The 22,695-nt window shown below is 44.5% G+C and overlaps 1 protein-coding gene across 1 annotated transcript; it reads right to left on the bottom strand.

The window, feature by feature from the left end:
* Positions 1-8,542: 8,542 nt before the first annotated feature.
* LOC140722494 (cell adhesion molecule CEACAM15-like) lies at positions 8,543-21,243 on the bottom strand. The gene is made up of 9 exons (XM_073037217.1): positions 21,192-21,243; positions 20,674-20,991; positions 14,835-15,122; positions 12,547-12,667; positions 11,846-11,901; positions 11,382-11,446; positions 10,219-10,260; positions 9,626-9,669; positions 8,543-9,286 (listed from the first exon to the last, which is right to left on the bottom strand). Exons 1-9 carry the CDS (start codon positions 21,241-21,243, stop codon positions 9,283-9,285), a joined length of 990 nt encoding a protein of 329 aa, XP_072893318.1. The 3' UTR covers positions 8,543-9,282.
* Positions 21,244-22,695: the final 1,452 nt, after the last annotated feature.

Below are 22,695 nucleotides of genomic sequence, written 5' to 3'. Positions count from 1 at the left end.
CATCTACTCCACTCGTAACCATTTTACCTGAGCGCCCATGACACATCCATTCACCAGCCGCTTATACTGCATGAGAATAACAGCGTTGAAGAGACACGTGTTCAACAACAAATGATGCACCTTCTGCAATCCCACCAGACATTCGCGCGTTTATTCAATCACCGACCGAGTGTTGCATTATGTAAATATCTGAGACACCTCAAACACGTCATCCTAGTATTAATGTTCTACTCACGGTCATGGTCTGGGCCAGAATTTTGTAATTCTCTGTGAATTTGTCACCACAAAGTGTTATCATTCTTTCCAAGACTCCTAGTTTACGTCACATTGTTGTTTATCTTCCAAACCAGACCGCTAACTCTGTATTTCCCAATGCCTGGAATTCCCTTCTACAAGCCCATGCTCGTAACCCCCACACGCGCACCTCCCGCGCTGTCCAAATGCACCTTGTGCCTCTGTGACCGCGGTGTGCGGCGGAGGGCGAGAAAGTGGTTCCTGGCAACTGCTGGCTGTAGACAAGCGCGTCAATATGGCCATTCCCGTCAAGGTGGGAAAATGTTCGCCCCTCTTCCTCCCTGATTAGGGAGAGAACCTGTGGTATGTCGAATACCGGTGAAACGCGAAGACTTTGGGGTAACCGCAGGTCTGTGTCTTTCCTTAACTCACGCTTGAGTGCTCGGCGGCGGTGTCGATGCGTTTTTTTGCCGGTGGGGGGAGGGGGTATTTTTGCCTGTTGCCGCTAACTTTAATGTTCCAACATTTAACTGTCTTTGGGCCACTCCTCTGCTTTTGTGGATGGAGGCGAAGATAAAGCAGTTCAGGATGTATATTGTATTCAATTTTCTCATATTCAATTGTACCATGGAACTTTGAAACTTTGAGAATGATCCCAAAACAGATAGGACTGGATGTCGCGGATAAAAAATTAGTTGCTCCATAAGACGACACTAACATCATATCGCTCAGTACTTAGTGAGCTAGCACTTGCTAATACGAAGGCCCGGGACGGGAAAGATGAAATCATTGGAATTTTTGTCACGTGACCTTTTCTGCTGCTGCTCCAGACTCCCGGACAAGAGAAAATCGAGGCTAGTCTGATGGTTCAGAGTCACACACTGCTATGTTTCAGATCTAAGCGAAATGTGTCTTCGGAAACAGAACTGCCTGTGATGAGGGCAATGGGATTATTCAGATCATATTGCAGAGCAAAGTTGAGAGGGCAAATGTTGATGGAAGTATGAGGGTGCCTATCATGGGATGTAGGAGTCCGGGTTGAAGTTGGAGCTACGATAGAAAAGTGAGTCACACCCTTGTCTCTGTACTGAGGATGTGACACGGCTGACGTATGAGGGAGGGATGATAACAGTTGTAAAAGAAAGTGAGAGTTCTTCTGAACGGTAGATTCTTTTCTATGGTTGACCTTCTCATGTGTGAATTCCCGGCCAACCGTCCTCTTTTATTCACCAGGGACGTCATCTGAGGAAATAAATAAACAATTCGTGTTGGCTACCTTAGCAACAGGAAGGAAGTAGATTTGGCGAGATTTGTCATTGTGGCCATCATCGGAGTGGACTGAGGCAGAGTGGGACGGCTTTGGCCGAACATGAGATCAGCGGGAGAATTTAAAAAGCGAGCAGAGGTTGAGGACGAGCTTCACTCCAATTGAGGTAAGGCCGGGTACGTTCCTTTAACTAATTTAATACCGTACAGATCATCCTTCTTAATCCAGTAGCGTACAGAGCATAATCTTCTTCCGGTACCGTACAGAGCATCCTCTCTAATCCAATAGCGTACAGAGCATCATATCGAATCCAGTACCGTACAGAGCATCCTCTCCAAGGAGTAGGGAACGGAGGCAGCAGTTAGGGCAGTTGAGTGCTCCGTTTGCAGTATGTGGGAAGTCAGGGCGAGCACAATTGTCCCTGATGACTACACCTGCAAAAGGTGCATCCAGCTGCAGCTCCTGACAAGCGGTGTTAGGGAACTGGAGCTGGAGCTGGATCAACTTCCGATCATTCGGGAGGCAGAGGCAGAAATAAACAGGAGTTTCAGGGAGATAGTAACCCCAAGGAGTCAGGAGACAGGTAGCTGGGTGACTGTCAGGAGAGGGAAGGGGAATCGACAGGAAGAGCAGAGCACCCCTGCGGCCGTTCCCATCAATAATAAGGATACCGTTTTGGATACTGTTGATGGGGACGACCTACCAGGGACAAGTTGCAGTGGTTGCGTCTCTGGCTCCGAGACTGGACCCTCAGCTCAGAAAGGAATGAGAGAAAAGAGAAGAGCAGTAGTGATAGGGGATTCGATAGTTCAGGGGTCAGATAGGAGGTTCTGTGGAAAAGATCGAAATCCCGGATCGTCTGTTGCCTCCCCGGTGCTAGAGTCCGCGCTATCTCTGATCGAGTTCTCAGTATTTTCAAGAGGGAGGATGAGCAGCCGGATGTCGTGGTCCATGTAGGGACCAATGACGTGGGTAGGAAGAGTGAGGAGGTCCTCAAAGGTGAGTTCAGGGAATTAGGCGCCAGGTTAAAGGACAGGACCTGCAGTATAGCAATCTCAGGATTGCTACCAGTTCCATGTGCAGGAGGGTTTAGAAATAGTAAGATGGTACAGATCAACACGTGGCTGAAGATATGGTGCAGGAGGGAGGGCTTCAGATTTATAGATAATTGGGTAGTTTTCCAGGGTATGTGGGATCTGTTCCGGCGGGACGGTTTACATCTGAACTGGGGGTGGGGCGGGGGGTCGGAACAAATATTCTTGCAGGCAGGTTTGCTAGAGAGGCTCCGGTAGATTAAACTAGATACAAGGGGGTAGGGGAACCACAGTGTAGGAACAGATATACGGGAGATGGAAGAAAAAGAAAATAGTAAAGTTGTTTGAACAGTTAGAGATAAACAGAGAGGAAAAGGTGGTGAGAGGTGGAGAATTTCTTAAATGCGATTATTTTTATGCTAGCAGCATTGTGAAAGGTAGATGAGCTTAGAGCATGGACGGATACCTGGAAATATGTTGTTGTCGCTATTAGTGAAACATGACCCAGGGTTGAGGTCTTTGATTGGAGAAACCCTAACTTCGAGGAAATGCGAAAGTATTTTGAAGGAGTGGATTGGGACATTTTGTTTTGAGGGAAGGATGGAACAGAGAAATGGAAGTCATTTAAGGCGAAATTTTGAGGGTATAGAATCTTTATGTTCCTGATAGATTGAATGGAAAGGTTAAAAGTTTGAGAAAGCCATGGTTTTCAAGGGATATTGGAAACTTGGTTCGGAAAAAGAGAGAGATCTGTCATAAGTATAGGCAGCATGGAGGAAATGAGGTGCTCCAGGAATATAAAGAATGCAAAAAAGAATCCCTATGTCCTTGAGGTAAGTTAGTGTAGAAATAGCAGGGACTCTGACAAAAATATCTCAAATGTTATTAGAAACGGGGATGGTGACGGACGATTGGCGAATTGCTCATGTTGTTCCATTGTTTAAAAAGGGTTCTAAGGGTGAACCTAGCGATTACCGGCCTGTGAGTTTGACGACAGTGCTGGGTAAATAAAAGGAAAGTATTCTTAAAGATGGTATATATAATTATCTGGATAGGCAGTGTCTGATTAGGAACAGTCAATATGGATTTATGCGTGGAAGTTCATGACAAATCTGAGCAATTTGACAAACCTTATTGAATTCTTTGATGAGGTTACCAGGAAAGTTGAAGAGGGTAAAGCAGTGGATGATGTCTATATGGACTTCAGTAAGGCCTTTGACAAAGTTCCACACGGAAAGTTAGTTAGGAAGGTTCAATCGTTAGGTATTAACGTTGAAGGATTAAAATGGATTAAATAGTGGCTGGATGGCAGATGTCAGAGAACAGTGTTGGATAACTGTTTTTGCAATTATTTTAATGCTAGGAGCATTGTAAGAAAGGTGGATGAGTTTAGAGCATGAATTGATACCTGGAAATATGGTGTTGCAGCTATTAGTGAAACATGGTTGCAGGAGGGGTGTGATTGGCAACTAAATATTCCTGGATTTCGTTGTTTCAGGTGTGCTAGAATCGGAGGGGCAAGAGGGGGAGTTGTTGCATTGCTTGTCAGAGTAAATATTACAGCAGTGTTCTGGCAGGATAGATTAGAGGGCTCGTCTAGGGAAACTATTTGGGTGGAACTGAGGAATGGGAAAGGTTTAGTAACACTTATAGGGGTATACTATAGACCACCTAATGTGGAGCGAGAATTGGAGGAGCAAATCTGCAAGGCGATAGCAGATATTTGTAGTAAGCACACGATTGTGATTGTAGGAGATTTTAATTTTCCACACATAGACTGAGAAACCCATACTGTAAAAGGAAAAGATGGTTTGGAGTTTGAAAATGTGTGCAGGATAGTTTTTTGCAGCAATACGTAGAGGTACCAACTAGAGAAGGGGCAGTGTTGGATCTCCTGTTAGGGAATGAGATTGGTCAGGTGACGGAGGTATGTGTTGGGGAGCACTTGGGGTCCAGTGATCACAATGCCATTAGTTTCAATATACTTATGCAGAAGGATAGGACTGGACACAGGGTTGAGATTTTTGATTGGAGAAAGGCTAACTTCGAGGAGATGTGAAAGTATTTAAAAGGTGTGGATTGGGACAATTTGTTTTGTGGGAAGGATGTAACAAGGAAATGGAAGTCATTTAAAGGTGAAATTTTGAGGGGACAGAATCTTTATGTTCCTGATAGATTGAAAGGAAAGGTTAAAAGTTTGAGAGAGCCATGGTTTTCAAGGGATATTGGAAACTTGGTTCGGAAAAAGAGAGAGATCGGTCATAAGTATAGGCAGCATGGAGTAAATGAGGTGCTCGAGGAGTTTAAAGAATGTAAAAAGAATCCCTAGGTCCTATTCCCTAGGTCCTTGAGGGAAGTTAGTGTTGAAATAGCAGGGACTCTGACAGAAATATCTCAAATATCATTAGAAACGGGGATGGTGACGGACGATTGGCGTATTGCTCATGTGGTTCCATTGTTTAAAAAAGGTTCTAAGAGTAAACCTAGCAATTACCGGCCTGTGAGTTTGACGTCAGTGGTGGGTAAATAAATGGAAAGTATTCTTAGAGATGGTATATATAATTATCTGGATAGACAGGGTCTGATTAGGAACAGTCAGCATGGATTTGTGCGTGGAAGGTCATGACAATTCTGACAAATTTGACAAATCTTATTGAATTCTTTGAAGAGGTTACCAGAAAAGTTGAAGAGGGTAAAGCATTGGATGTTGTCTATATGGACTTCAGTAAGGCCTTTGACAAGGTTCCACACGGAAGGTTAGTTAGGAAGGTTCAATCGTTAGGTATTAACGTTGAAGAATTAAAACGTATTCAACAGTGGCTGGATGGGAGATGCCAGAGAGCAGTGGTGGATAACTGTTTGTCAGATTGGAGGCCGATGACTAGTGTTGTGCCTTAGTGATCTGTACTGGATCCAATGTTGTTTGTCATATACATTAATGATCTGGATGATGGGGTGGTAAATTGGATTAGTAAGTATGCAGGTGATACTACGATAGGTGGCGTTGTGAATCAGGAAGAAGGTTTTCAAAGCTTACTGAGATTTAGGCCAGTTAGAAGAGTGGGCTGAAAGATGGCAGATGGAGTTTAATGTTGATAAGTGTGAGGGGCTACATTTTGGTAGGTCTAATCAAAATAGGACGTACATGATAAATGGTCGGGCATTGAGGAATGCAGTAGAACAGAGTGATCTAGGAATAATGGTGCATAGTTGCCTGAAGTTGAATCTCATGTGGATAGGGTGTTCAAGAATGCGTATGGTATGCTGGCCTTTGTAAATCAGAACTTTGAGTACAGGAGTTGGGATGTAATGTTAAAATTGTACAAGGCATTGGTGAGGCCAAATTTGGAGTATTGTGTACAGATCTGCTCACAGAATTATAGGAAAGATGTCAACAAATTAGAGAGAGTGCAGAGGAGATTTACAAGAATGTTACCTGCTTTTCAGAATCTAAGGTACTGAGAAAGGTTGAACAAGTTAGGTCTTTATTTTTGGAGCGTAGAAGGTTGAGGGGGTCTTGATAAAGGTACTAAAAATTATGAGGGGGATAGATAGAGTTGACTTGTATAGTATTTTTCCTTTGAAAGTGGGGGAGATTGAAACAAGAGGACATGAGCAGAGAGTTATTGGACAAAAGTTTAGGGGTAACACGAAGTGGAATTTCTTTACTCAGAGAGTGGTAGCTGTGTGGAAAGAGCTTCCAGTAGAAGTGGTATAGGCAGGTTCGATATTGCCATTTAAAAAAAAATAGATAGAGATATGGACAGGAAAGAAATGGAGGCTTATGGGATGAGTGCAGGTCGGTAGGATTAGGTGCCAGTAAACGTTCGGCACGGATTAAGAATTGCCGAGATGGCCTGTTTCCTTGCTGTAATTGTTATATGGTTAATTATTATATGTCCAGAATTTTCACACTCTCCTGTCTTTTCCAATAATACGTTTTCTCCGTGACCTGCTGTAGTCTTAACTTCGCAGCTGCATGTTCTGTTTCCTTAATAATAGACCGCAGTAAATTCCCCAATCTTGATGTCCAACTTACCTCGCCTCATTTCTCTGTTTCTCTTTCTTCCGCATTCATGAAATAGCGAAGTCTCCTTCACCGCGCTCTGCAGTAACTTCGGTAAAACATAAGGAGAAGAGGACAACCAAAGTTTCAACACACTCCGTTGTCAGACCTTGTGAAACCTCCTGTTGCAGATGGTCAGATCCAAGAGTCGTGCTTATAAACATGTCAATTTCCTTCAGACTCTGCTTTCTCTCCGCACCTGTTCCCCCACAAGGTTCCGCCTTCCCCACAAGTACAAAACAATATGCGCCAACCTCCTCAGCTATTTGCCTTCTTCCTCAATTTACTTCCGTGCGGCCCTTTGCAAAGAACCGAATTTTAACCCTTGACAATCTGTTTTCAATGTTCGCAATTGCAAAGATCTCTGTTGTTGAAGGCAGCACAGATTATATAGATTGGGAATCTTTAGAACTTTAGCTGAAGCGAGAATTTTTGTTCAGTGCAATGTCTCTCAAACTGGAACAAAAAAACTCTCTAAGTAAACAGGTTCTGGTTCACGCCTCCAATTCCCATCACTGATGCCAAAAATATAGCAGTTACGTTATCAGTTATCACAAAGTACAGTATTGCCCGTCCATTCCTGACACCCACCAACTGTAAGTCTGAGGTTGCAGTCAGACCGGTCGAGAGCTCCTGAAGTAGGGGAGCTGTCTCCATATGGCGATTAGCCGACCTGAGTTCATGTTTGGAATGTCAGTGTGTTAACTTCAACAGTTCGTCCTATATTCTCTCCTGATTAACATAAGCGACCAAATAAATTGAAACTCGTAAAAAACGTGTTTTTGCGATCAGTTTATAAAGGAGTATTTGTGAGCTGCAGTGAGGATTTGTCAATAGTGACGTCACCATTGTGAACCACGTGGTAACTTGCGGGGACTTGGTTGGACAAGAGCACAGATGTACACCCTCTGATTGCACTGCCGACAGGGTTCACGGCTCTCAACATAGGGAGCCAATCAGAAAGAAGGAATAATTTCTTTACAATGACTGTTACTAATCTGTTTCCTTTTTCTTTTAATTCCCGACAAAGAGGTAGAGGCCTTGAAATTCTGAACATATTTAGGAGAGATAGTATGAAAAAAATCTGGACACTGAGGGGAGGAGTTCTAACCTTACATCAACGCTTATTGCTAAGCAGCTGCGAGATTCTTGAGTGATGCTTTAGTCAGGGTGCGGGGGGGGGATGGTCATTTGATGTTTCTATTTAATATGATCTGATAATGGCCACTGAAACTGCTGCCCCCGCGACCCGCGACCGGCTGCGCTATGGTGGAGCACCTCAGTGGAATAGCCTTTAAAATGCTTTCTGATGCAAAACATACAATCCAGGATATAGTCAATTGGTCAGACAGCATCCATGGGGGCGCAAAGGAGTATCAACTCGAACTGGGAGCCATTTTACCTGAGCGCCTATGACACATCCATTCAGCAGCCGCTTACACTGCATGAGAATAACAGCGTTGAAGAGACACGTGTTCAACAACAAAGGATGCACCTTCTGCAATCCCACCAGACATCCGGGTGTTTATTCAATCACCGACCGAGTATTGCATTTTGTCAATATCTCAGACACCTCAAACACGTCATCCTGGTATTAATGTTCTACTCACGGTCATGGTCTGGGCCTGAAGTTTGTAATTCTCTGTGAATTTGTCACCACAAAGTGTTATCATTCTTTCCAAGACTCCTTGTTTACGTCACTGTTATGATCCAGCAACAATGAATATATAATTGAGACAGTTTTTTTTACAACAAATAAAACATTTATTAAACGCTGCTAAAAAAAACCCCAAAAGTTAACAAACGGCTAACTTAACCGGACGGTGGCTGCTCTGCGGCAGCTTGAACAATTCTTAAAGCGATAATGCAGAAACAGTTCTTAGAAATAGCAATGCGAAAGTCCAAAGGTTTACACAGTCAGTTAGGAAAGGCTTTCCTTGAAGTAATTGAAGAGTTCCTTCGTGACGTTACTGCTGATCCCAGTCGAAATCCGCTTTGCGGAGGAGTCGTTCCTGGCAACTACCGGATGTATAAACAGGCATCAAGGTGTCTATTGCGGTCCAGAATAATCCCAAGACAAGTGTCAGGGGGTAAAAGGGCAGATAAAAATCTGGTTGTTCGACAAGAGGAAACTCTCATCATATAACACAGTATTTAGTGAGCGAATAGTTGTACCTTGCTAATACGAAGGCCCGGGACGGGTCGGATGAATTCATTGGAATTATTGTCACGTGACCGCTTCAGCTCCTGCTCCAGGCTCCCGGACAAGAGAAAATCGAGGCGAGTCTGAAGGTTGAGAGTCACACACTGCTGTGTTTCAGATCTAGCGAAGCATGACTTTAGAAACGGAACCGCCTATAATGTGGGCAATGAGATTATTGAGATCATATCGCACAGCAACGTTGAGAGGGCAAAGGTTGGTCAAAGGATGAGGGTGCCTATCATGGGATGCAGGAGTCTGGGCTGAGTTGAGAGAACTAAGCCGTTACGATTCAAAATGAATCACAATCTTCCAGTATGTCTCTGTACTGAAGATGTGACACTTGGCTGACGTATGAGGGAGAGATGATAACAGTTGTAAAAGAAAGTGAGAGTTGTTTTGCACGGTAGCTTCTATTCGATGGTTGTCCTTCTCATGTGTGAATTCCCGGCCAACCGTCCTCTTCTGTTCACCAGTGACGTCATCTGCGGAAACAATACTCAATTCATGTGGAGGGAAATAAACTTGGTGAGACCAATTACGGGCGATATTTCCTTATTCGGCATCAGACATCGTGTCAATGAGAATTTGCAGACAATTTATCTGTTTCGCAAGGCCACAGGCCCAGAACAATTATTCCTCTGAATAACAATGACTTGCTGCACGTCGCCGCCCGACCCCAGTCCCACAGTGTTACATGTCTCTCATCTGTTAATCACTGGGTAACTTGGAAGCACGCACGGACAGGTTTCTGATAAACTCATCGGCTTGAGAATTTTATAAGTCACATTTTACAACGACAGCCCAATGTTCTGCTGACTTACCTCTTCAGATCACTGTAAACAGATCGATCGCCCAGAACCAGTCCCTGTTAAACGGAAGTAAATCATTGTGATTAGAAAAAGTTAATAACAAACGCAGTCTGTGAGAGAGGAGAATTGGAAGGAAACCGAAAAAGACTTCCACACATGTAACAAATCGGCTCGGAAAGACCGTGGGACAGAGGGACCAGGGTTAAAAGAGATCTTATTACACATCGCTGGAGTCGGGAGAGATCCAGAAGACCATAAGGCACAGGAGAAGAATTTGGCCATTCGGCCCGCGTAGTCTGCTCCACCATTCTATCATGGCTGCTTCATTACACCTCTCAACCCCAATCACTTGCCTTCTGTCTGTAATGTTTGACACCCTTATTAATCAAGAAACTATCAACTTAGTAGACCTCGAGCTGGATTCACTAAAGTTTATCATGCAGGTAGTAAAGAAGGCAAGTGCAATAATGCCATCACTGACTTTGACACCACAGCCCTATCCGGCAATAAATTCCACAGGTACACCATAGTACCGTTTCTGTTTCGTACTGTGTGAGATGGAAACAATTACTTCAAAACCGGATTGACTCAAATAATTCCCTCACCATGTAAGTGGAGTTTCCATCTTGTGCATTGTTCCTTGCGTCCTGAAAAGAGAAATTGAAGATTTCTATTTTGACGTTTAACCTTGCGCTCGACAATTGTATTCTGTCTCTGCACATGTAAACCCCGAGGGTATCAATCTTCACATTCATTGCTGCTCGGAGCAATATTGCACCATGTGTGTTTATGATTCCGTGTGAGAGCAATATATATTTTCTCTGACATCAGGAGGGCTCCCGAACGACATTCAATCATTCGTAATCACTCAGCAATAAGGGTAGCATGATACATGTTACATGACGAGGAACTCGTCTTCAAAACCATTCATCTTGAGAGATAAGTCTGGATCAGAATGTGCCCGTGACAGATTGGGGATACGGACTTGTGGCCCCAGGACGCTGACCGGATTTACTGTTTCTCGTAAACGCTCACAGAGATCACTGCTGATCATAATGGGCCTGTGCAGACCTGACCATGCTTTCCCTCTGTGACTTACCCGCGTAGACCGGACATTTACAAAGTCATTCATGAAATATGATCCAGTCAGAGTAAGATATGTTTTTGCAGAGTACAAGAATTACGGATTCTGCGCACACCGCAGTTGTCTCCAGTGACGTCTTTCTGCAGATGCAGAGCAACACCCACAAAATGGCGGAGGAACTCAGCGTTTCAGGAAACATCAATGGAAATTAATAAACAGTCGCCGTTCTCGGCCGAGACACTGCTACTGATCTGGAAAGGAAGCGGAAAAGCAGAAAAAAACAATGGAGTGGAAGGTTTTCCAGCTGGAAGGTGGGCCTGGACAGTGGGAAAATTAAAGGGCTGAAGAGGAGACGACACCGTGGCGGAAATGGAAAGAGGAGGGGCACCAGGGGAAATTGTTGGACAGGTGGGGGAGAAGATATTTGAGTCCAAATAGGAGAATATGTGCGAAGCGAACAAAATGCCGGTAGGAAAAGGTTGGTGTTCATGCCACCAAGTTTGTTTCTATTTTGAGGCGTTCTTCCCAGGTAAATGGAAATGAGAACCGGGATAGATCACCCATGGTCTTATTAAATGACCAATCAGTGCCGGAGGGTCCGATGGACGCTACCCATCACATTACTTTTGTTCTCATCTTCCCTTTGCAAAACAGTGACTGAGATCATGAACATCCTGTTCCAACCTGTTCCTTCCGTGAGAAATTTTCATAGGTTCCCGATGCGTTCACGGTGGTTGTATCCAAGGTGCCTGCGGGAACAATACAGATACGTCACAGCGGTGAAGAGCATCATGGGCCGTTGTTAATACAGCGGATGTTAATCCGGCCACAAAACAAAATGCCAGCGATAGCAGGAACTACATTCCCACAAACGCCAGAAACCGGTAATCCCCTGTATAGAAGACCAATAATTTAGGTCAGATACAGAAAGGAAAATACCATACCGCCCCTCTAATGATATTGTAATCCTGAGTTGAATTTTTTCACTTATTTAACTGGACATCCCAACAACCCAAGCAGCATTATTCGTGACCATTCCTTCTGATGAAAACCTCCAGCTTCTGTGCACTAGGAACTCCCATATTGAAATGAAATGTTAAGATTTCCAGGAGCTCAGTGGTAGAACAGTTGAAATGCAGTTCACTCACCCTTCCTTCCGGAATTGATGCTCGTGTCATATCGGGATTGTGGCGGATCTTTGATCCTGAATAAAGAGAAACAAAGGACAAAACATGAATTCGGCGGGAAGTGACTTTCTTGTACTGATGCACCGAATGATATATTTCCTGTAATTCCATTGGATACTCCCTAGTTATTCCTGGAAACTGTTCAGGTTATCAGATGCCCGATTCCAGTCCTACTCGATCTTAACAGCAGTGGCCATATTGCATTGCACAGCGATAGTGTTTCGGGCTTTCAGATCTCAGTTTGTCAGGGGAAAAGTGACACATGTATCACTGAACGCTTCCGCTTTCAGACAAATGTTCAAATTTCAGGAAAACAACGCCCACGTGAAAGCTTAATGCTCATTCTGTCCACGGTCTGTCCCTGATCTGTGGAATGATACCGGAATTGCTGATCAGTTTTAACACTTTTTGGGAAATGAGATGTAAAAAATGCAAACGTCGGCCACTCCACTCATGCACCGTTCGTGTTCCATTGCTGAACCTTGCAGATGTCTCGTCACCAGATATTTACCTATTTCCCTGTCCAGCTTGTGTAATTTGCTTCATTCGCCTGTCGCATCACAAACTCGCCTTTGAAGCTTCCAATATCCCACGTATGCAAAAAAAAATTCTACCGCACAAATTAAAAGTAGAGGCGATATTCCGAAAAAAAAAGTATTTACCCGCCAGTTTTCCTCGCGATCAACCATCCGCTGACTCCGCCGATCAGGCCCACGCCAAGTAAACCAAGTACAATGCCCACGATTGCGCCAGAGCCGAGGGTACAATTGCCATCTGTTTTTGCTGGTAACACACAAGGGAAGTTTAGATATCTTACATTCCGAGAACACAATTTTATCAGTGGTAAATACATTTTCACAGCAATTTGACTGGGTCAGTTTAGAGTTGTATATTGTGTCACAAGGATTATTCCCTGAATGAAAGGGTTAACATACGAGGAACGTTTAATTGCTCTGGGTGTTGTTATGAGTGATGAACAGACCTGATGGACAATGGGCTGCAGATTTAACCATTCCCAACCCCATTCTTGAGAAATACGAACTATTGCTGTTGCTATGCTGCTCATGATAGAGAGAGACGAAACACAGGCACGAACATTCGCTACAGATAAGAGAGAGAGAGAGAGAGAGACTGTTGATTTATTATGACTCTTCCTGGATTATTTACATTTTCGCTGCAAGGGCATTACGTTGCTCGTTAACGTTCCTCGGTGGACTGCAGGAGTGGCCTGATTGGATAGACACAATCATTCAGAATAATGGACAGCTGAGACCCCGTTAGTAGGGATAAAAGACAGGTCTGGAGAGACACGCTTCAGACACACCAGGAGACACACCAGTGGACACTGATTGAGTGTTGGAACCCACAAGAAAGGTGGGGGCTTCGGAGAACGAACCAGGAGATCGGTCAGTAAAACTCACAGTGTTACAGCAGGGCCGGTGGGGGCTTGTGTGTGTGTCCACCCATGCCAGAGTGACGGGTCCACCACAGAAGAACGGTCTAGTAGAAGGACGGAGGGGTCACAGCTGAATGACCACCACAACAACGGTGCAACGGAATCAAAAGGCAACAGGAAGGTTTGCTGATTGCAACTGCTTAATCTCTCGCTCTCTCTCTCTCTCTCCAACGATTACAACACAACAAGCATAACTACTTCAGCACTCATGAACTGAACTGAACTTTATACTTTTCTATGACAATTCATTTACCCCTAGACATCGATAGAGCTTGTTTATTATTGATTATTATTATTATTATTATTATTATTATTATTATTATTATTATTATTATTATTATTATTATTATTATTATTATTATTATTCCTACACTTTTAGGTTTATTACTGCTGACTTGTGTTATATGTATATTTGCATTATTGGTATTGTTTTGCTTATTTTATTATTAAACAAATTTGAATATAGTACCGCCAGACTCCAACGGATACTTCTGTCTTTGCTGGTCTGACACCCAGTTACGGGGTACGTAACAGTGTGTAGTCGTTTGAATTTACAAGGATGTGGGGCGGGGGTGGGGGAGGTGGTATCCCATTGAAACTTTACGAATGTTGAAACGGCCAGACAGAGTAGATGTGGAAAGTGTGTTTCATGGGGTGAGAGAGTCTCGGATATGGAAGCACAACCTCAGTATAGAGGGGCATCAATTTAAAATATAGATGCGTAGAAATTTCGTCAGTCAGAAGTGTTGAAATTGTGAAATTTGCTACTACGGGAAGCTGTGTAGGCCAGCTCGCTGGGTGTACTCAAGACAGAGTTTGATCCGTTCTTGAATGAACACCGCATCAAAGGCTGCGGAGAGAAGGCGGGGATGTAGGGGTGACCGGGGGGTGGGGGGTCCGCCATGCGTGAATGGTGAATAAGACTCGATGGGCGAAATGGCCGAATTCCTGCCCCTATGACGTATGCTCTGATTGTCTAGAATAGATGTCATCTATTACCACGGGTTTCCTCTGTCACAACTCAACTCTGCATCTACGCAACCACGTTTCTGTCCAATCCTACCTTTCCAAATGATCGCATTGCGAAGAACCTTGTCAAACACCTCACTGAAATCCAGATACACCACTGATCGTCCTTTATTGACACGTCTTACTACCTCCGATATTGTCCTGTCAGTAACGGTTTTCTCAAAACAGGAATAACACTCACCCGTTCTGGACGGAAATGGTGAATATAAATTATTTGGCGCCTTGTGAACCAAGCTCAGTGACACAAGGGTGAGTTCCTGCCCTGTCTGCAGGAGATTGTTCCCGTTGTACCAGGCATATTCACCCCAGGGGACTGCAGAGCAAGGTGGGTAAATGCCGGGTTTGACACAATATTTGGCACAACTGGACCCTCCGGTACAATTCTGTCCTTCACTACCCTGTCTATAAAATGCGAATACCTGTCGAGTATAGTAATATCCGATACAAATGAACGTTGTAGTTTACCTGTGCACCCGCAGTAAACCCCCACGTAGGTCTCTCCAGCGCCATTGCTGAAAGAGTTGCTGGCGATGCACTTGTACGTCCCTGCGTCGTTTCTGTTCACACTGATTATAGTCAGTTTCGCCTTGTCGGGAGATGTAAATATTCTGCCGTTTTCCTGGATGGGTTGGTCATCCTTGAACCATGTCCGTGTCTCAACAGTGCCCGACGCGTCACAACTCAGTGCGATGGTATCGAGGTTTTCCAGGGGAGTGGAATCATTGGTCACCACAGTAACCCTGGTCACTGGTTCTGTAAATACAATCAAAATGCAAATGGTTTTACGCTTGGTTTTCTCTGCACGTTCACAATATTTGTGTGTCGCCAACTCAATATCGTCGCCATTCCTACCTCTCATCTCCATGTGTTTCGATATCAGAACAGATCGAAGACAAAATGAAAGTCCAGAGTTTAAAGTTTTGCTGCTGTTACTTACGGGGTCCAAGAAATTTGGCTATACTTTAATTGTCTTCTGGGACAAATGGGGATAAACTGGTCTTCCCATATAATCTGTCGTTACACATCTTATTGTACCTACAAGATATAGTCCGATAATAGTCCTATAATACTCTAGGCAACACCGAATCACGGCGGAAAGATTATAGCCGAGAGCTTGAAGTTCAAAGATACATATTGCATCGAAAGGACAAGCAGGAAGACAAGCGGTTCGGCGATGCTGTGTTGGTAATAAAATGAAGTTAAATTATTAGAAAGAGGTGAAAGTGGGTGGGAATGTATTAAACCGATGTGCAGAGAGCTGTGGAACAGCGAGGGTAAAAAGTCCCTGATGGGAATTGCACAGACACCGCCAAACAGAATAATGATGCGGCCTAAAATTACAACGTGTGGTAGAAAATGCATGTCAAGTGTACAATGTTACAATAAGTGATGGGGGATTTCAATAGGAAGATTGATTGGGAAAATGAGGTTGGTACTGGATTCCAGCAGGGTGATCTTGTAGAGTCCCTGCGAGCTGGTGTTTCAGGGCAGCTGGTGGTTGAGTCCAGTAGAGGATCATTTATTCTGGATTTGGTGTTGAGCAAAGATACAGAATTGAACAGAGACCTTAAGGGAAAAGAAAACAAACAATTTCGGGAAAGTCTTTATAAATTGATCGAATTCACCCTGAAAATTGTGAAGGAGAAGCTGAAGTCATATGTGTCAGTATTACAACGGGATAAATTGAATTACAGACCAATGGGACGGTAGTTGGCCAGAACTGTTTGGAAAGGAGTCGATCATTAAAGATGAGGTCTCAGGGGACATGGGGGCTCATGATAAAATAGGCTGCAGTCAGCATGCTTCCCTCAGGGGGAAATCTTGTCAGACAACTCATAGGGATTCTTTGCAGAAATTACAGACAGGATAGACGAAGGATAACCGGTTGATGTTATGTTCTGGAATTTTCTGAAGCCCATGACATGGGGCCACACATGAGGCAGTTTTATAAGCTTGTTAAGTTATAAAGTTATAAGTTTTATAAGTGTTAAAGGTCTTACAGGAAAGATTCAGCATGGGTAAAGTAATGGCCGATTGGCGAAAGCCAAAGCGTGAGCTTTCTCTGCCTGTCTGCCAGTGACCAGTGGTGTTCCACGGTGGGCCGTGTTGGGGCCGATTATTTTCCTGTTACATGCCAATGAATTAGACGATGGAATTGATTGCACTCTTGTAAAGTTTGCAGACGACATGAATACACTTGGAGGGCCATTTCGCATTGAGGAATTAGAGAGGCCACATAAGGACTTAGACGTATTAGGGGAATGGGCAAAGAAATGACAGGTGGAAAAGTATCATCATGCAGAAACATCGAAAACCTACAGCATAATACAGGCCCTTCGGCCCGAAAAGATGTGCCGGACATGTCCCGACCTAAGAGATTACTATTCCTACCCATAGCCCTATATTTTTCCAGCTCCATGTCCTTATCGAAAAGTCTCTTAAAAGACTCTATCGTATCCGACTCCACCATCATTGCCTGCAGCCCATTGCACGTACTCGCCACTCTCTGAGTAACAAACTTACCCCTGACATCTCCTCTGTACCTACTGCCCAGCACCTTAAACCTGTGTCCTCTTGTGGCAACCATTTCAGCCCAGGTGGAAAAAAACTTCCGACTATGCACACGATCAATGCCTCTCTTCATCTTGTACACCGCTATCAGGTCACCTCTCATCCTCCGACGCTCCAAGGAGAAAAGGCCGAGTTCACAAGGCACTTTCATAAGGCATGCTCCCCAATCCAGGAAACATCCTAGTAAATCTCATTGTAAATCTTATTTAAATCCTGCTACAAAACATATTAGGAGAATGGCCAAAGAAATGACAGAAGGAATACAGTGCCGGTTAGCGAACGGTCATGCACGTTGTTTGAATAAATGAGAGATGAATATTCCCTAAGTGGAGGGAAAATACAAAGTATTGAAGTGTATTGAGACTTGAGAGTCCTTGTGCAAGATCCAGAAAAGGTTAATGTTCATGTTGATTTTGTGGTGAGGAGGGTAATGCAATGTTAGCATTCATTTCAAGTGGACGAGATTATACAAACAATGATGTAATCTTTCAAATTTTTAAGCACCAGTGAGGTCTCACCCGGAGTACTGTGAGCAGATTTAGGCCATTTCTCTTGGAAATTCACTCATATGAGTCTATCATTGAATGATTTTCCTATAAAGAGCATTTAATGGCTTTGGGTATGTATTCACTGGACTTCAGAAGAATGAGGGGGGACCTGATAGACAACTATCGAATTGTGAGAGGCCTTGTTAGAGTGTATGTGGATAGGATTATGGCCTCAGACTAACCATCCTCCTAACTTCTAAAAAGCAACACAGAGTGGTTGTGGAGTGGATGTTTCCTGTAGTGGGGGAGACTAGGACCAGAGGACCCAGATTTAGTGGATGTGGAGAGGATGTTTCCAACAGTGGGGGAGCCTGGGAACGGACGACACAGAGTAGATGTGGAGAGGATGTTTCCTATAGTGGGGGAGACTAGGACCAAAGGACACAGATAGAGTGGATGTGGAGAGGATGTTTCCTACAGTGGGGGAGACTCGGACCAGTGGACACAGATAGAGTGGATGTGGAGAGGAGGTTTCCGATAGTGGGGGAGTCTAGGACCAGAGGACACAGATACAATGGATGTGGAGAGGATGTTTCCTGTAGGAGGGGAGTATAGGACTAGACGACACAGATAGAGTGGATGTGGAGAGGATGTTTCCTATAGTGGGGGAGTCTAGGACCAGACGACACAGACAGAGTGGATGTGGAGAGGATGTTTCCTGTAGAGGGGGAGTCTAGGACCAGAGAACACAGATTCTTTGGATGTGGAGAGGATGTTTCCAATAGTTTGGGAACCTGGGAACGGACGACAAAGAGAGAGGAGATGTGGAGAGTATGTTTCCTATAGTGGGGGAGTCTAGGAGCAGAGGACAAAGATAGAGTGGATGTGGAGAGGATGTTTCCCATAGTGGGTGAGTCTAGGATCAGAGGACACAGATAGAGTGGATGTGGAGAGGGTGTTCCCTATAATGGGGGAGTCTAGGACCAGAGGACACAGATAGAGTGGATGTGAAGAGGATGTTTCCTATAGTGGGGGAGTCTAGGACCAGAGGACACAGATAGAGTGGATGTGGAGAGGATATTTCCTATAGTGGATTATATGTATCTATAATTTGCTATAGATAGAATGATTCCTGTGGTGGGAGAGACAACGTCAAGACGACACAGCTAAAAATAGAGAAACCTCATTTCAGAACGGAGCTGAAAAGTTATTTCTTCAGAAGAGGTTGTAAATCCGTGGAATTGTTTGTCACAAGCAGAGGAGGTGACCAAGTCTGTATGCATATTTAACGCCGAGGTTGATAGATTTTCTATTGGTCAGGGCATCAAGGAAATCAGGGAGAAGGCGGTGTTAGCATTCATTTCATGTGGACGAGATTGTAAAAGCAATGATGTGACCTTTCAACTTTTAACACCAGTGAGGCCTCACCTGGAGTATTGTGAGCAGATTTGGGGCACTGTTCTTGGAAAGGATGTGTTGAAACTGAAGGCCTTCAAAGGAAGTTCACTCACATGAGTCTATTGTTTTCATATGACGGACATTTGATGCTTTGGGTCTGTATTCACTGGAATTCAGACGAATGAGGGGTGACCTGAGAGACAGTTTCCTTCCTCTGAACTCTTCTGTATTCTAGTGAATACAGGCTCAGAGACATTAAAGGCTCATATCATGACAAGTCTTTCAATCCTGGAATCATTTTTGTGAACCCCCTTTGAACCCTCTCCAATTTCAGCACATCCATTCTCGGGTAAGGGGCCAAAAACTGCTCACAATACTCCAATTGTGGCCTCGCCAGAGCTTTATAAACTTTCAATATTCTATGGTTAGTTTTATATTCTTGTCCTCTTGAAATGAATGCAAAATCGCATTTCTCTTCCTCACAACAGACTCAACCTCTAAATTAACCTTCAGACAATCCTACACAAGGACTGCCAAGTCCCTTTGCACGTAATTATATTTTGTTGTTTTTTTCTCCATTTAAAATATAATCAGTGTTGGACACATGGGCTAATACAGTGATACTGGCGGTAAACGTTCAGTCGATGTGGTGTTCACGGTAATCCTAACGTCGGAGCTAACTGTCCTGCTTTTCATTAACCACGAATAGGAAGCATGTCCCCCTCTTGCCGTGCACTCCAAACTAACTGTGTCATTGTGTTCTACCGAGTCAGCGTCATTCGATGTGGTGTTGGGCCTGGATACGGCTTCTGTAAAAATACCACAGATCATGTATCACGTGTAACGTACTGAGCTGAAATGATGGCTTCAAGGAGATATATTCTGCTTAAAGCAAATTACTACAGATGCACAGATCAGAGATAAAACTACAGAATGCTGTTAATATTCTGGTCGCCTCACTGCAGGAAGGATGTGGAAGCCATAGAAAGGGTGCAGAGGAGATTTACAAGGTTGTTGCCTGGATTAGGGAGCATGCGTAATGAAAACAGATTCAGTGAACTCGGCCTTTTCTCCTCGGAGGGACGGAGCATGAGAGGTGACCGGATAGAGGTGTACAAGATGATGAGAAGTATTGATTGTGTGGATAGTCAGAGGCATTTTCCCAAGGCTGAAATGGTTGCTATAGTAGGACACAGATTTAAGGCGCCGGGTAGTAGGTACAGAGGAGAATCAGGTGTAAGTCTTTTAGGCAGAGAGTGGTGAGTGCGTGGAATGGGCTGCCGGTAACGGTGGTGCAGGCGGATACGATAGGGGCTTTAAAGAGACTTTTGGATAGGTAAGTGGAGCTTAGCAAAATGGAGGTTATATGTAAGCCTAGTAATTTCTAAGGCAGGGAGATGTTCGGCACAGCCTTGTGGGCCGAAGGGCCTGTATTGTGCTGTAGGTTTTCTATGTTTCTATGTTTCTATACTGCCATAGACATGTGGGCGGCACTGGGGAGGGGAACATCGTTAAACTTTCCGCTAGATGATTTAGAATTAATCATTTCCAGCTGACTGGAGAAACAGTCCGTTTTCAAAAATAGAGTAAAATACAGCAAAAATGATTACTTGATGGCCTTGAAGACGGAACTGACATCCGGCACGGACAAGTGCGAGCAGCCTGCAAACAGAAACGGCGATACACAGCCACGCACAACAGTGAGAACTGAACAGTCCGAGAGCAGGTCTGGCAGAGTTCACTGGAGTCCAGGTTCTGCGACCACCGTAAAGGTTGCATTGTATTCTTTCACCACAGCGATAAAATGAAAGTTACAGTCCGAGTTCGCATGACCCTGTCTCACTTACCAGTGACACGCAGAGTGACGGTCGCTGAGATTTGGGAGCCGCTAGTTGGAAGCATATTCACACGGTATTCCCCGCTGTCCGACATGTTCACCGACTTCAGCAGAAGCGACCCGTTGGAAGTGAATAACTCTGCCCGCGATGTGTACTCAGTATCTAGAATCGCGGTCTGACTGATCCACTGGGCGATTGTTTTCCCTTTAAAACTCCAGCTTCCACTGCTGAAGCTGAATGACGGCAGGACTGAATAAAGCGCATCTCCCCCAGCGGTGACATTTATCTTGCTGTGCTCAACGATAATGGTAAACTGCTGGGACTCACCTGAGAAAGAGAAAATCATATGAGGTAAAAGCGACAGACGCTGATAGACTTGGGAACTGCACTTAACACAATCTGTACAGATACCCGTGATCTGTTCTTAGCTCAGTAAGGCCGATCCTTATAACCTGATCTTCATGCCTCCTACCACCCGCCACTCTGATGGTTATCCGCCACTGAGGGTTCGAGAGAGTGACACTCACCCGCCGTTATGTGGAGACAAAGAACGAGAGCTGCGAAGGCCAGTCCCGACATCCCGAGAGAGCAGCGCCGATCTCTGTTCCACTCGGAGACTGAGCCGCACTTCCTGGTTTGCGGGTCAGATATCTGGATTCTGACGTCACAAGCGACAGCGCTGATTGGATCAGAGAGTCTGTACTTTGCTCAAATCTACATCAAATCCTGTGTGCTGTTCTACAACTATCTGCTGCTGTGTTGAATCCGATAATGGTCTCAAAGAGCGTTTCTCTCACCTACCGACATGAAGAGAAAGAGAGAGAGTAAAGTGAACGTCATCCACGCGATCCCGAGAGAGCGGCGCCTGTCTCTGTTACATTCGGAGAGTGAGCCTCATTTCCTGGTCTCCATGAGAGATCCCGAGATCCCGTTATCTGAAAAGCCGGAGCTGACTGGAGCGCAGAGCGAGAAGGCGGAGAATGAACGAACCTAAAACGCTGGAGAAACAGAAGGCTATTCGGCCCTCGATACTCTGGTGTCGTCCTCTACCAGATCATGTGGAATGTTCCTCAAAACTACTTCCCTCCGGGATAGGTAGACTGGCTGAGTGTTGTCGCCGCAATAATCTCGCACACAAGGACAGCAAGACCAAGGATGTGACTGTGAACGCCGCGAAGGAGAAGTCGGGAGATCACACACCAGTCCTCATTGAAGGGTCGGCGGTGGTGAGGGTGAGCAGGTTTAAGCTCCTTCTGAGAGAATCTCTGCTTGGCCTCACATAGAGAGAAGGAAAAGGGAACGGGGAATGTCAGAGGGGAGCCGAGCAGAGAAGTGACAGAAATGGACCAAGTGAAGTTGAGGACAGGTGGAAGTTGGAGTCAAAGCTGATGAAGTTGATCAGTGGAATAGACTATCCATGCTGACTATCCCTAATCAGATTGTGTCTCTCCAAATGACCATAAATCCTGCCTCTCGGGATCTTCTGCAACAAACTGCCCACCACTGAAGTAAGACTCACTGGTCTACAAGTTCCTGGATTAATTTAATCATTCGTTCATTCATTTCTGTCATCAAATTAATCATTTATGTGCTTCGTTTGTCTGTCTGTTTGTTTATTCTGCAGCTACGTTCGCCCGGAGAATAGAGACAATTGTCTCATCAATCCGCACAGGTAAAGTCCACCACAGCGAGAGGAAGGACAGATCGCGGCTGTATTTTGGTCATTTTATAAATACGCAAATGACACCTGAGTTACAGACTCTGAGACGGGGTCTGACTGTCACGTGACAGCTGAAGGATTATAGTTCAACTTAGCAAGTAAATCAAAGTCAAAGTAAAACATATTATCAGTGTACATACATACACGTCACCACAAGCACCCACAGATTCTTTTACTGTGGGCATATTAGCAAATCTATAGAACTGTAACTGTAAACAGGATCAATGTGACTGTGCAAATGCAGATATAAATAATAACAAGAAATCACGAGTATGAAATAACAGGATAAAAGAGTCCTTAAATCGGAGTAG

Source organism: Hemitrygon akajei, unplaced genomic scaffold, assembly GCF_048418815.1.
Source record: "Hemitrygon akajei unplaced genomic scaffold, sHemAka1.3 Scf000078, whole genome shotgun sequence".
In the NCBI taxonomy this organism is placed as follows: Eukaryota; Metazoa; Chordata; class Chondrichthyes; order Myliobatiformes; family Dasyatidae; genus Hemitrygon; species Hemitrygon akajei.
Note: the sequence above shows the minus strand (reverse complement) of the source record. Positions and strands in the feature narration are given on the sequence as shown.

Bases quoted from the DNA above. Each gene is read 5' to 3' on its own strand.
- LOC140722494 (XM_073037217.1), bottom strand. From the start codon at position 21,243: ATGTCGGGACTGGCCTTCGCAGCTCTCGTTCTTTGTCTCCACATAACG. The intron at 15,123-20,673 runs GTAAGTGAGACA...TTGTATTTACAG, and splicing joins CGTCACTCTGCGTGTCACTG to AACCAGTGACCAGGGTTACT. The intron at 9,670-10,218 runs GTGAGGGAATTA...TCCGTTTAACAG, and splicing joins ATGGAAACTCCACTTACATG to GGACTGGTTCTGGGCGATCG.